The following is a 15137-nucleotide window of genomic DNA, read 5'->3' on the forward strand; positions in this document are numbered from 1 at the left end:
GAGACAGTTTCAAATCAAATCGGAAGTACAGTTTCAACAAATAATACACTGCATATATTCTTCTTAGTGGTTAATTGCTGTACAAGATGCGGACTTGTGAGATGCCTACAGATTAAACAGAAAGCTTCCAGTAGTTGCTAATATAGATCATTCACCTCTATAACAGGAGTTTCAGATGTAGGCGCACTCCATTGGAGCCTGAGGACTTGCATGTCTAACAAGTCCATAGTAAGGTTGCTGCTGGTGTTCTTGGAACAACTTTGAGAATTACTGGAATAAACAACCTTGTAAATAGTCTTGGATATGTCACTATTAATAACTGTCTCAGTTCCTTGTTTACTCATTGCTGGGAGAAAATACCTGACACCCAAAATTAAGGAAGGAAAGGTTTAGTTTGCTCACAGTTTATGGAGGTTTCAATCTATATTCAGTTGGCTCCCAGGCAGAGTGTTACATGGCAGAGAGCAGCAGTTCATGGCAGCAGAAAACAGCAAAGAGCAAAGGGAAGGGCAGCAGCTATGGCTTCTAGCCAGCCCCTCTCCCCTCCTTATATTATAAACAAGCTACCCTGGGGATTGGGCTGTAGAACTCTCACAATGCCCATGCCCTCCTCTTCCACAGGATGAGGATGTTTACCAACTAAGAACCCTGGCTCTCTGCTGAGTCACTTAATTCAACTTCTAAACTTCTCAAGTTGACACAATGCATCAACCAATACAACAACCTTGCTCTGTGTTCTTATAAATTCTCTCATATGCATTCTAAGTCTCCAGCCTGACCTGACTTGTCCAGTCCTAAGTGTCCTTCTCAGCAGTTCTGCTATTTGTAGGGAGCTCAGCTCAGCACTGAGGCTGTCATCGGCAAACACAGAAAAGGAGATAAAACAGAACAAGGAGGTCTGCGGGTCCTGGAGACATCTAGAGATACCCAAAAAACTTACAGTGGACACTTCAAAGGACTCTGTCCACTGAGTGCAAGATTTCCAGGAAGCTTTAACCACAGATGTTGCTTGGGATCTCCCTGCCTAATATTCCCTGCCTTCTCTCCCTGCATATAAATGGGACATACTTCTCTTTGTTCCAGTCACATGCTCTGCCTTAACCCAGGTGCCATAAATTCCATGCCATGTTGCCTTTACACAAGCCTGCTAGTCTCTGCTGCTTATTCATGTTACATGTGTATGTATTTTTGTGTCTATGTGTATACATATTATATCTCTTCCCTCATATATATAAATCATTGGATCAAACTTTACAAACATCTTTTCAAGTCAGTGTAGCTCTACAACATAATTTTGTACATCCTTTAAGTTGATGGATGGATCATAATTATTCAAATGTTCCCTTTTGCTGGATATTTAACTTGTCGTATCAGTGTTTCTTCATACTCAAATGGGATTAGCAAAAATATTCTGTTCTCTTTATTTACATTCTTAACTATTTCCTAAAGACAAATTTTCAGAAGAAAAAAAGCCAAGCCAAAATTTATATAGACTTGTAAATCTCTTTGGATATTGTTGTAATAACCTACACAGGGAAATATTGGATCATTTTACATGCTCATCATATGGTTATCTTTTCATACTTTTTATGTAGCACTGCGCATGTATGTTTTAGTATCTGTTTCTTTGTGGGGGGCTACCAATTTAGTAGAAGCTATCTTGTTTACATTTTTATTTTGTTAAAAAGTTAGCCTTGAACTCCTAGCCCTCTTGCCTCCGTCGTCTTTCTGTTGGGACTGCGGGTGTGTATTGTCTCACCCAGGTCCATATTATCAAGTCTTGGAAGATCAATTTTTTAAGCTTTATGTATATAACATTTTTTAAGGTACAGTATGTTACTTTTGTCACAAACAACTCTCAGCATAGAACAGCTTTTGTTGCATCATGTAATATTTAAGAAGGTGATCCCCATGTCCACATGCTGAGCTGGTCACTTAGTCCAGGTGTGGCGGCGCATGCCTTATCCCAGTGCTGCGGAGGCTGAAAACAGGAGGTTCACTATGAGTCCGATCTGCATGATGAGACCCTGTGCAAAAAAAAAAAAAAAAAGATGAAATTGCTACAAAAATTCTGTATTTTCCATTTTCTGGTAAGATGTGGAAGTTTCTCAAAATGCTGAATCATTTGTTATAACTGACCTCACTTCACTCATGAAATCAAGTATCCCATACCATGATTAAAAGAGAAATCCAGCACAGCCACGGTTCTGCTATCAATATTTATTGAGTGTCCACATGCTGTGAACACTGAAATGAACTTTCTTGGTGATACACTAAACTGAACTTTCTTGTTAATACACAGGGACTATTAGGTGAAAAATATGGGAACATCCGAATTCCTGGAGAAGTGGAAGCCTCAGAGTTTGAGATGATTTTGGATGCTGCCATTGAGGCAAAGTTGGAGACCAAGTTACTGGAAGAGTGGTACTGTCGGGATGAGAATTCAGTGCCTGCAGCTTATTACCTCAAACCCAAATCGGAAATGCTGAGAAGCAATAAAAACGCAGTGAGTCCTTTTCTCTCCATCTCTCCAAAGTGTCCATGTCATCCAGGGTATGATGTCTTCCTAAAAAGACATAAGAGATAGAAAGTCTACTCTGCTACAGCCCCTAAATGTTCTTTTAACAGCTAAATACATACTAATCATTGGGGAAATGAAAATCATAATCACCCTAAAAATCGAAAGGTAAGTGCTGGTGAAGAGGTGGGACTGGAAATTTGTGCAGCCTCTGCAGCTGACATAGAGAAGGTCCTCAAATACAGTGAAATGGAATGGAGATGCAGCTGGGTGGTCGAGTACTTACCTAGCAGTCACAGGGCGCTGAGTTCAGTCCTCAGAGCCACACATGCGCACACACACACATTCACATACACAAAGTAAAATTGAGCTGTACCAGTTTCTGACCCAAACAGCATCTGCTATGCCTCTCAGAATTGTGAAACAAATATTAAAACAAAGCTCATTATGCAAGAAAAGAAAGAGGATTTTTGGTCACGGAATGAAAAGCTGGGGGAAATAACTCTCACAAATAAGGATTGGGTCCTTTTAAGAGAAAGGGGAGAAAGGAAAAATTTTTTGTTAATAAGCGGGAGGATTCATCCTGCCTTTTCCTGGGTGGGGGTTAGATCCCCCAGGACACATGGAACTGCTCTCTTGTAATGCTGACATGGGCCAGTTTCAGTGTGGGTCAGAAATGGACCAGACGGAGATGCCCCTGGATGGTGAGAGCTGGATGAGACTGTAATGAGTGAACAGCAGCCCACCAGGATGTCTCTTGCGACTGACACAGCTTTGTCCAGTTCTGTACTGTGTGACATTTTGCTAAGTGAGATAAGCCAAGCGCAGAATGACAGATACTGAGTGGTCTCATGTATAGGTAGACTCTAGAGCAGTTAGACTCATGGTGGGGAAGTAAAGAAGTATTCATCAGAGGCTGAAGAGCCAGAAATGGAGAAGTGGTGGCCAAAGGACAGTCCTTTGATTATGAGATGACTAAGTGGATCTGAGATCTTCTCACTACAAAAAGTAAATAAATGAGGTAATAAATATGTCAGCTAGCTTAACATTGTTATCTATTTCATAGTGTATACAGACAGCAAAACATTACATTCTATACCCTTCACATGTTTTTAAAAGTCCACTCCAAAGCTGAGAAACTTCCAAATGTTGGGTTTAACATTTTTTAGCATTTGGTTTTAGCACTTTGGTTTAGGATTTTAGCATTTTTCTGGGGTCATTTTCCTGAAATATATCTTTTGGAAATTCTACAAGTGAAAGTCTATGAGTGATAAACTGTCTCAATATTTATTTATCTGAAATATCACTTAGCTCATTTTTCTAAATGATGTCTTCATTTATTCTTATCACATGCTATGCTTTACCTCTCAGTTCCTTAAACTTTTAGCAAATTTTTTCTCCTTTCCTGTTTTCTCTCCTTTTTGCTTTTTAATTAAATATACCCTGGGCCGTTTCGGAACGTCTCTCACATTTCGTAATTATCTTTTACATTACCATATCCTTATGTCTGAGCTGTTTTCTAGAAGATCACGTCAGATGATTTTTCTGGCTCACCCATATTTTTCAGGTGTATGTCTTCTGTCCCTACAGTGACTTTCGAATTTTATCATTTAAAATTTATATTTCATGAAGGTTTTCTACAGGATCTTTTAGGGGAATGAGGTTGTTTTGAGGGGGGTATGTTGTGGAACAAATCCTTTTTAAAATCTAGCTGTTTTCAAGGTCTCTTTTTAAAAATTTGTTACATCTCTTTTAATATTTCAAACAAGTAAAGTGTGTTCTTGTACCTGGTGTTGAGTCGTACTGTGAGGTTCATTCACGGTTGAATATAATGGAAACATTTTTGTTGCTTTGTTGTTTTCCCCTCAAGTGTGTCTATTATGTGTCCGTTAAAACTGAATGGAGGAGGAGGTGAGGAAGAATCTGTTGCATACAGTGTTGAGAGAGATTCTTCTAAAAGAGAGCACCCTTGATAAATTCTTCTCCACAGCATCTTCAAGCGGAGGAGAGCGGTTGATTCGCAGCAGGTCCTCCTGTCAGGACCTTTTGTATTTGACCTTCAAACAGTCAACATAAATCATATTCTCCATGTAGTATGAAGCTACATGAGTATTCTTGATTTTTTTTTCCTCACATGCATTATTCAGAGTAACTCTCTATAAAAATATTATTTCTCTGGAGAGGTATATTAGGGTAAGCTGAAACCATTCCCAGTTAAATAAGCTAGGAGTAACGCAGATAGCAAAGAGTATGAAACCTCAAGATACTGTTTTGCACAGTGGTTTGGGGGCACTTGCTTCTAGGTGGCTATTTAATTGGATTTATTTGTTCCATCTTCATCTATTTCTGTGATACTTTGGAGAAATGTAAATTATTCCCTAAGCCCCACTGCTATTTCTGCATAATTTATTGTGGTATATATGAATAAGATTATCATCAAGACTTTAAAAATATTTCTTGTTAGGTAATTCTCTCATTTTATTTCCTAGTAGATGATCAAAAGCAGTGAGGCAGAAGAAACTAGAAACAATTAATCATAACCTCCTGAGCTAGTCATGTTCCTATTGATGGGATAAAATAGTTGACACCTGCTATGTAAAAAAAGAAGAGGTTGACTTCAGAATGTTTCAGAAGGTTAGGGTTAGGGTGAGGATTAGGTGGATGAAGTGAGACACTGTAGAGCACCTGTTAGAGCACCAGTACATAGTAGGCCTTCGAGTAGAAGGAATTCTCTTGCTCCTAAATACTGCCTTTTCTTTGATGATTTTATGAATAACTTTTCGCTTTTGCCTTTCCATAGACACAACCTCCTGGCAACACTGAAAATGAGAAGCCATGGCAAGAGATATCAGATGAGATTAAGATGATATTTAAGGCTGCAGTCAAACTATTACATGAAAAGGGTAAAATGAAATACAGCCAAGCTAAGAGGTACCTGTTCTCAGGTAATTTTCACACATCCTCAGTCACCTAAGAAATAGACAAATAATAGATGAGTCCATTGCATCCCTTTTAAGGTTCTATAATTTTAGTTGTATTTACTGCCTAGAAAATGTAATTTTTATAAATATGCCCATGTCCCTGGGAAGCAAGTGTTTCCTTGTTTCAGCTCAGTGAAAACCCTTAACTTGAGGGCTTCTCTGGGGAATGTGATGCTGCAAGAAATCAGAAGTAGCTGGACATGACAGAGCAGATTCCACCATGTTTCTTCCTTGGACCATCCATTCACTGACTCATTCACCGAGGTGTCCTGCACACAATGATGGACATTTGGCCTACTTTATACCACGCACTGGGCAATGACAATGAATAAGAAAAAGTGAGAACTCTTTGTTCTCCTGGGACTTATTTTTGATGGGAAAATAAATGATAGTCAATTCCTCAAGTAAATGAACAAGATCTCTTCAGAAATAATAAGTAGCTTGAATAAAATAATGCACAGTAATTGGGTGATAGTGACTGCTGCAGAATGCCGTCATCTAGGAGTAGACAGGGTGGCCAATAAGGAGATGACCTTTCATCTCAATGGCATGTCTAGGGTAGAGGGTCCCACACAGGGGGCCAACAGGTTCAAGGTCACTGAGAATGGAGTGTGTTTAGCAAATTCCAGAGAGAAAGTCTAGGTAGCCAGAGTCAGGATGGGAAAGATGATGAGGTAAGCACAGCTGACATTAGCGAACTTTGTTTTCTATTCTGTGAAACACAAGAAAGTGTGAGGAAAGGGTGGTGGGGTCTCCTTTAACATTAACAGAAGAGTTTCTTCACCTTCTAAGCAGAGGCTCACCTGTCAGCCTTGTTAGCCTTGGAAAGGAAGCTTCGTATTAGAAGTGCACATTAGACCACAAACCTGAGGAATCGTCATTTCTAGAGAACAAGCAGTAGTGGTCCAAGCAATCAGATATGCAGTATAGCATTCATTTTGAAAGTTGATAGTAGCGGATTATTGAGGAAGAAATAAGAGTAGTTGCATTTTCATGTTGCTTTTCAAATGGTATGGCAAAGTGTGTGGAAAAACCTAAGGGTACTTGACCACACTCACATGTATTTCACACTATTTTGATGTATTCCAAAAGGAAGCTATTGGAAAACTGCACTTAAGGGGCTGGGGAGATGGCTCAGTAGAATAAGCACTTTCCTGGCAAGTGCAAGGGCCTGAGTTCAATCCCCAGTTCCACAGGGGAAAAAAAAACCCTGCACATTATTTTATGTCTCCCTAAAAATACTAAAATTGTTAGAAATAGGTATGACGTAGCTCAAGAGTATACAGGTTAATTTTCATTCTTGTTTGTTTGATACCTTTGATCCATTTTTTGAGGCTCTGGCTCTTCATCTTTATCACTGATAAAACCACTCTGTTTTAAAAATGTGTTGGGTTTGAAAAATGTTCAGAGCAAAGCTTTCCTGTCTTTTCCATAAAGAACACCCTTTTGAGGAAAGAATCCTCTCACAGTCAGGCAGCTCAAGTGTGCAAGTACTTCATCAACAAGCACTTTCCTGTAATTTCATCCATTCTAAAGAGCTTGTCTACAAGGATAATAGCCATGCACAGATTAATCATGTCATATGAACTGCCACAAATTGTCTACTCTCCACTTGGAATTACAGTTCCTAAAGATATACATACTCATGAATTTTTAATGTCTTATACATTTCACACTCATTTTGAGATCATGCCCAATTTTTATCTTAATCAAAATTGGCAGAATGCCAACTGTTTCAAATAGATTTAGTACATTCTTTAGTAGTTTCAGACATCTTGAAAGTAAGAACATGAGAAAGAACTATAACAGTATATTATCATTTGAATATAAATTTTCTTCTGGTTTTACCTGTTTAAACAATAGAAGAGAAATAGATCAGACTTGAAACTGCTAGCCTTCTGCGGCTGTCTAAAATGAGTGGCTTTTGGAGTAATACAGATGATAGATGATAGTCACCAGGGCAAGAAATATGGCCCCAATATTACTTCCATCAGGTACTATGACTTGCTAAACTTGTATTTTTAGGAAAGTGCAAAGACAGAAAACAAATACACTAATTTAGTAAAGAGAAGGGAAAATTTAATATTTATACACAAATATCAAGAATTCCATTATTCAGCTTTCTGATACTATAACAGACACTTGAGGCTGTAAGCTTAAGGAGATAAAAGGTTTATTTTGCCTCGCAGTTATGGAGCTTTCAGCGTGTGATCAGCTGGTTCCATTGCTTTTGAGTCTGCGGTGAGGCAGCACATCATGGTGACAGCGAGTAGCAAAAGGTTCACCTCACAGCCAAGCACAAAAGAGACAAAGAGAGAGATCTGGATGTCACACTGCCCCATTTGCAAGCAAGCCCTAATGACCTAAATCTTCCCCTGGGTCACACCTCTGATGGGTTTCACCATGTTTCAGCAGCACCACTGTGGGGAGGAAGTCTTTGACACCATGGCCCTTGAAGCATGTTTTAAATCCAAACTGAACCAGCAATTATGGCGAGGACCCCAAATCAGGAGGATCCACCTCACCTCCAAAAATCACTCCATAAACTTGGTATCGAATCACTCACTCAGGATCATTTACTAAATACAACTCATTCTAGGCCCTCTGCATACAATCTCTCTCCCCCAGCCCCAGCCAAGCTTAGATAGACTCTTCCAACCTTATGCCTATCTCTTTTTATGTCCCAAACTCCTGAGTGACACGTGCGGCTGCAGTTCAGTGGTCTGCTGGGAGTCCAAGGCACTGTGTATCTCTGACCATCAAGAATCCCAGCCTGATACATAGTTGAGCCTCGTCCTTTCTCTGCCTGGCCATTGAGTCAGTCTGCTAATCCACTGTGCTTGCAAATTTCAGGAAAAAGAATAAACTGAATGCACTTTCTTCATCAGCTCATTAATTTCTCACATCTGTCCTTGTCTACCTTGTAATAAGTATTTATTCTTTTATAAAAAGAAAGTTAGATACACGTTGCATAAACACCTGTAATAAGCCTCCTCTATTGGTTTGCCTGATAAAAACCCTTTATTAGAATCTACTGATGCACGTGGCACAGCTTACTAAGAACTGTTGGCTATACACACATCTCTTCCATATAATTATGGAAAAAACAATATCCCAAGTTATACTAATTTATTTTTTAAAATAATCTCCCTTAGGAAAACTGCAAGAGGAAGAGATAACAATTATAAATATATGTGCACCCAATGTAGGAGCACCCACCTACATAAGACAAATTTTAACAGAAATAAAAAATAAGTGAGGAATAATAGAATTGTAATGGGAGACTTTAATGCACCACTGTCACTAAGAGATAGACCAACTAGGCAAAAAATCAGCAAAGAAATAACACAACTAACACAAACTTGTGAAGAAATGACTTAGTAGATCTTTAAAGAGTGTTTCACCCAACAACATTAGAATACACATTCTTCTCAGCTGCAAATAGGACCTTTTCCAAAATAGACTATATGCTAGCACACCGAGCATGCTTAGGTAAATGCAAAGGAAATTAAATTACCCATGCATACTATCAAGCCATAGTGCAGTGGAACTGGAAATTATTGACAGAAGGAACTACAAAAACACCATAAACACATGCAAATTAAATAACAACTTCCTAAACAACCAGAAGATCACAGGTAAATTAAAGCAGAAATTTAAAAATATTTGCAATCAAATGAAAATGCAGGTACAACTTAACAGAACCTGTGGGATACAATGCAAGCTGTCTTAAGTGGAAAATTTATGGCAGTAAATTCAGAAATTAGGTAAACAGAACAAGCCCAAATAAATGATCTTATGCTGCATTTCAAGCTCCTAGAAGAAGAACACATTAAGCCCAAAACACAAGGAAGGCAGGAAATTATAGAGATTAGAGCAGAAATTAATACAGTTGAGACTAAGAAAACAATACAAAGAATAAATGAATCAAAGATTTGGTTCTTTGAAGAATAAATAAAATTGATAAACCCCTGGCCAACCTTATCAAAAAATGAAAGAAAAACCCCAAATTCATGCAATAAGGAATGAAAAGGATGAAATCACTGCAAACCTTATAGAAATTGAGATCATGAACACCTACTTCTAAAACCTTTGCTATCTCAGGATGGAATACACAGAAGAAATGGGCAGTTTCCTAGATACATATGAAATGCCAAAGCTGAGTCAAGAAGATATACAAACTCTGAATAACCCAATAAAAGGAAACAAAATTGAAAATTGAATCAAAGACCTATCAACAAATAAAAACCCAGATCCTGATGGATTCATAACTTAATTCTAAAAGAAATCTAGAGAAGATTTAAAGATAACATGTCTAAAATTCTCCAGTGAAGTTGAAAAGGAGGCAGTTCTCCCAAACTCATCCCTGGAGGCCAGCATTTCTCTGACACCAAAACCAGAGAAAGATTCAATTTAAAAAATAAAACTAAAGGCCAGTCTCTCTAATGAACATAGATGAAAAATCCCCAATAAAACACCAGCAAACAGAATGTAGCAAAACACTAAGATTATGCATCACAACCAAGTGGGATTTTTCCCAAGAATTCGGGGATAGTTCAATATACAAAAATACATAAATGTAATACACCACACCAACAGAACCAAGAACAAAACCACCAGATCATCTCAGCAGATGCAGAAGAAGCTTTTGACAAGGTCCAATACTCATTCATGATAAAAAAAAAAAAAAACTCTACAGAAAATCAAAATAGATTGTCTACATCTCTACCCAATAAATGCCATCTATGAGAAACCAACAGCCAACATCACACTAAATGGGCCAAAAATAAAATCCTTCACTTTAAAATCAGGAAAAAAACAGGGATGTCTACTGTCTCTACTTCCATTCAATGTACTTCTGGAAACATAGCCAGAGCAATTAGACACAAGAGACAAATAAAAGGAATATGGATTTGAGAAGTGAAATTATCATTATTTGCAGATGACATGTTACTCTACTTAGAAGACCCAAAAGAGTCTGACAAGAGTTGGGTAGATTTAATAACCAAATTCAGTAATATAGGGGCTGGAGAGATAGCTGAATGGTCTAACCACCTGGCTGGCAAGTGCAAGGCTTGGGTACCACATGCTGTGCTGGCCCCAGAACCCAGACACACCATGCCTGCCACTGAAACCTGGTGTGGTAGTGCATGCCAGTAATGCCAGTGCTGGGGAGATTGAGACAGGAGCATCATTACAAGTCTGAGCTGCATAGCAAGACCCTGTACCAAATAAATAAATATATAAATAAATAATTTTTTAAAACAGTAAAGAAACACAAATTCAGTGACCTAGGAGAATACAAAGTCAACATTCAAAAATCATTAGTATTTTTGTATACAAGCAACAAATGCACTGAGAGAAATTAGGGGAAACATGCCTTTCACAACAACATCCAAAAAAGTGGAATATTTGGGCCGGGAGATGGCTCAGTAAAATAAGTGCTTCCCTGGCAAGCACAAGAGCCTGAGTTCAATCCCCGGTTCTGCGACAAAAAAAAAAGGAATATTTAGTAATCAGTCTCACAAAGGAAGTAAAAGATTTATACAGTGAAAATTACAGTGCTCTGAGAAAAGACATTGAAGAGGATTTCAGAAACTGGAAACATATTCCTTGCATCTGCATAGGAAATACCAATGTTGTGAAAATGGACTTACTCCCAAAATTCTTATACAGATTATCATTATTATCCCTCACAAAGCTAAAGAAAACATTCCCAAAATTCATCTGGAACAAGGAGAGACCCAGAATATCAAAAACAATTCTGGGAAATAAAGGAAAGGCAGGAGGCATCACAATCCCTGACCTGAGGTTATACTACAAAGCTACTGTGATAAAAGCAACAAGATACTGGCATAAAGACAGACCTGGGGATCAAAGGAACAGATTAGAAGATGCAGACACAACTACAAACACTCAGCCACCTTGTCTTTGTTGAAAGAGCCAAACATGTTCACTGGAAGAAAGATAACCTCTTTATATAAATGGTGCTGAAAATACTGTCTTTCTACATGCCAACAGTTAAAAGTAGACCTATGTTTATCACTATGCACTAAACTTTGGTCAAAATGCATCAAAGATTTAAACATTAAAACAGAAACACAAAATCTTTTGGAAGAAAATGTAGGTACAAATCTTAAAGACATAAGGCTAGGTAGAGAGTTTATGAACAAAAACCAAACTGCATGGGAAACACTTCAAAGAATCAACAACTGAGATCTCTCATCTTTTTGAAGTTTCTGCACTTCAAAAGAAATCTCCAACATATTGAGAAAAAAACCTATGAACTGAGACAAAATTAGAGCTCACTGTCCCTCTCACAAAAGCCTTCTATCTAGAACACATAAAGAATTTTTTTAAAATCAGGTCCCCCAAATTCAAAGACCCAATCCAAAAATAGGCATCTGAGATGAATATATAGTTCACTAATGAAGAGATAAAAATAACAAATAAGTATATGAAAAAATGTTCAACATCACTGGTCATTCAAGAGATGTAAATTAAAACAATGCTGAGATACCATCTCATGCGAGAAAGAATGGCTACCTTCAAGAAGTCAACCAATAACAAATGCTGGTGGTTCTGTGTGGAAAAAGAAATCCTTCTCCACTGTTGCTGGGAGTGAAGACTGGTATAACCACTATGGACATTAGTGTGAAGTTTCCTCAAAAAGCTAGAATTGGAGATCCTATTCAACCCATCTGTTCCCCTCCTAGGTATTTTTCCAGAAGAAATGAAAACATGATATCACAACTGTATATATGCACCCATGTTTATAGCTGTGTAATTTGTGATAGCTAAATCTTGGAAACAACCCAAATGCCCATCAACTGAGTAAAAGATTTTTTAAAAAGTGGTATTTACACAATGGAATATTACTCAGCTATTAAAAAGGATAAATTTGAGGATTTTATCAGTAAATGGATACAAGTAGAGATCATACTCTTAAGTGAGATAAATCAGACTGGCATAAGCAAACAGCATATTATTTTCTTAGTGTGAGAACCTGAAAGAGAAAATAAAATCTGAAGGGTATAATAGATACTGGGAAAATTGAATGAATCTTCCAAAAGGAAGGAATTAGTTGAGAAGAAGGCTGGGAAAGGGAGTGGGGTAAAGAGAGGTATCTATGTATGTAGGTAGAATGGTTTAGACAACTGTATTGTGGATTTCTGTTGGTCTATGGAAAGGAGCAGTTAAATGCTTAATTTGTTTTGTCTTCTTTTTTCAATTTTTTTCCTTTTTCTTTTTGTAATGTCTTACTTTTTCTTTTTTCTTTCTTCTTTCAATTTTCCATGAATAAACCTGGTAATATGAACAACTGATTTGAAGATAACACTGTGCATTACAACAAATACTGTGAAATTCATATTATTTTGTTTTGTGAAATTCTATATCGTTTGCAATTTTTCTATTTTAATACTATTTTCTACTCTCTTTCAAAAATAAAACAAATTTAAAAAGATAAGCTCCCTTAATAGTTACTTTATTGAATAGATGGATATGTGTATAGTTTGAACTTTACTTGACATTGAAGTTGTGGCCATTACGTTGAAATGTATTAAGTTTCTCAGCAGGCCAGCCCTGTGTATTCAGAGCCCTCTTCCCATCTTACTTTCATAAGCTGCCAGACAGACGTCTCCTCCAGAAGGAAGCTCTCGCAGACGTCCCCGAGTGGGTTAGAACCCTTTGTGTTTGCTCTCTTACATCATGTTCTTCCCTGATGCAGGACTAAGGACAGTCAAGATGTCTGTGGGAATCTAGGATTGATAACTGTCCTCCTCTACCAATCTGCAAACTCCATTTGCTAGGTTTTTGGGGTTGCTATACAATAACACCATAAAGTGTGTAGCTTATTAATAGCAAAAATGTGTAAAGGGCAAGAGTCTAAGACTAAGGTGCCTGCATCATTGATGTCTGGTGAGGCCCTACTCCCTGGATGCCAGAGAGTGTGTCCTTACTGCCCCCCACGAGGAGAGACAGACGGGGAGATAAGGTAAGGACTTTGTAGATCAGAGTGTCTGTTCAACTTATCAGATAATATCTTCAGCTTCCACATTAATAGATCTGCAATCTATTGATTGCAAAAAGCCAACCCCTGATCTTCGATTGTTTGAGCTGAAAGCAGGGTCTCGCTAATAGCAGTTTAGGTTGATGATTGATTAGTAGAATTTTTCTGCAATATTTACTTTAGTCAAAAATGTTATCATCTGAGTTTTCTGTTTCTGTATCTCTAATATAGATTAAATTAGGCCTGACCCCTTGTTTAAGGACACTAAACTCTTTTAACAGGCTCTAATCTCATTCATGGGGGCTTCACCCCATGACCTCATCACTTAGCCCTGCCTGGATTAGTATCTGGGGATTTAGGTTACAACACACAGTTTGCAGGGGAACACAAAGATTCAGGCTGTGGGATCCCTTCCGCCTCTTCCCTCACTGCTGTCTGCTTCGTCTCTCTGTTGTGTCCTAAGCAGCCAGCAGGATGCTGGCACAGCATTCGTGCTCAGTGAAGACCAAATGGATGAAGGGAAGAGGAACGCAAAGGGACGACAGGAGGGAGGACGGCAGCCAGTTTTTAAAGACTGCTTGCTTTAAAGTTCATTTCCATGTGTTTAGTTCTTTTCTTTCCCTCTACACAATGATGCTTTCAGCCTGGCTTTAATGTCCTTAAGAGGCCTCAAATGATTTATAATGTAAATTTATTTGTGTGTTAGCATATTGCTGTAAAGCCACATATGGCTTAATTTAGAAGAAACAACATGCTGTGCTAGGTTACTTTTCTGTGCCTTTCCTGGTAGATGTTATGGAATTTAACTATGACACAGGTAATTCATTTTACTCAGTATTCAGATCATGTTGTTGTTGTTCTTGCTGCTGTTGTTGTTGTTTTGAGACAGCATCTCACTGGGTAGCCCAGGTTGATCTGAACTCAGTCTTCTTGCATCAGCCTTTAGATGCAGGGACTATAAGCACGGACCACCCTAATCAACTTATATTTTGTCTTAAAATAGGCTTTTGTTTACATTTGAACATACATGGTTCCAGGTACAGTATACTTCAAACAAAGTGGAGAAACCAAATCATAAATAACAAAGAATAAGCAAAACAAACAGGCCGCTGTCATTCAGCCTCCTCCTTTTGCTCCCGGCCCCAGTTAGTCTCTGCTCCTTTTGCACTTAGAACAGCTGAAGGAGGAGAGGGAAACCAGCAAGCAACTTAAAAAATATCAACTGTAAGCTGCAGTGCTTTCTTCCTTGCACTGATATTTGACCTCTTCCTCCCTCCTTAGGGAGAAAATTAACTAATTTTACTAAAAAAAAAATTCCTCCATGTGGCTTTTTGGGCTGCTTAGGAAAAGACAACTAGGGAATTTGGAAATGCAGAAGTGATCCTGAGGGCAGGTGGTGCAGCCAGTGGTATGGCACTCGCCTGGCATGGGGAAGGCCCTTCGTTCAATACCCATTACTGGGGGAATACAAGCAAGGAAATTACTCCACTAGAGTTTATAGGTGAAGCAGCCCACCACCAGGGACTAAGATCTGTGTGTTGGGAATGTGGAAACTTTGCTCCTTTGTTTATGCCAATAAACTCCCATCTCTCTCTCTCTCTCTCTCTCTCTCTCTCTCTCTCTCTCT

General features: G+C 38.4%; 1 protein-coding gene across 1 annotated transcript in view; it reads left to right on the plus strand.

Annotated features, from left to right (window-relative positions):
* Positions 1–15137, plus strand: part of Nwd2 (NACHT and WD repeat domain containing 2) — a 234604-nt gene that overhangs the window by 209083 nt on the left and 10384 nt on the right. Inside the window, exons 4-5 of the mRNA XM_004642633.2 lie at positions 2303–2506; positions 5319–5463. Coding sequence (XP_004642690.1) covers positions 2303–2506; positions 5319–5463 — 349 coding nt within the window. The remainder of the gene's footprint in view (positions 1–2302; positions 2507–5318; positions 5464–15137) is intronic.

The sequence above is a fragment of the Octodon degus genome, unplaced genomic scaffold (genome assembly GCF_000260255.1).
Source record: "Octodon degus isolate 3935 unplaced genomic scaffold, OctDeg1.0 scaffold00158, whole genome shotgun sequence".
Taxonomy (NCBI): Eukaryota; Metazoa; Chordata; class Mammalia; order Rodentia; family Octodontidae; genus Octodon; species Octodon degus.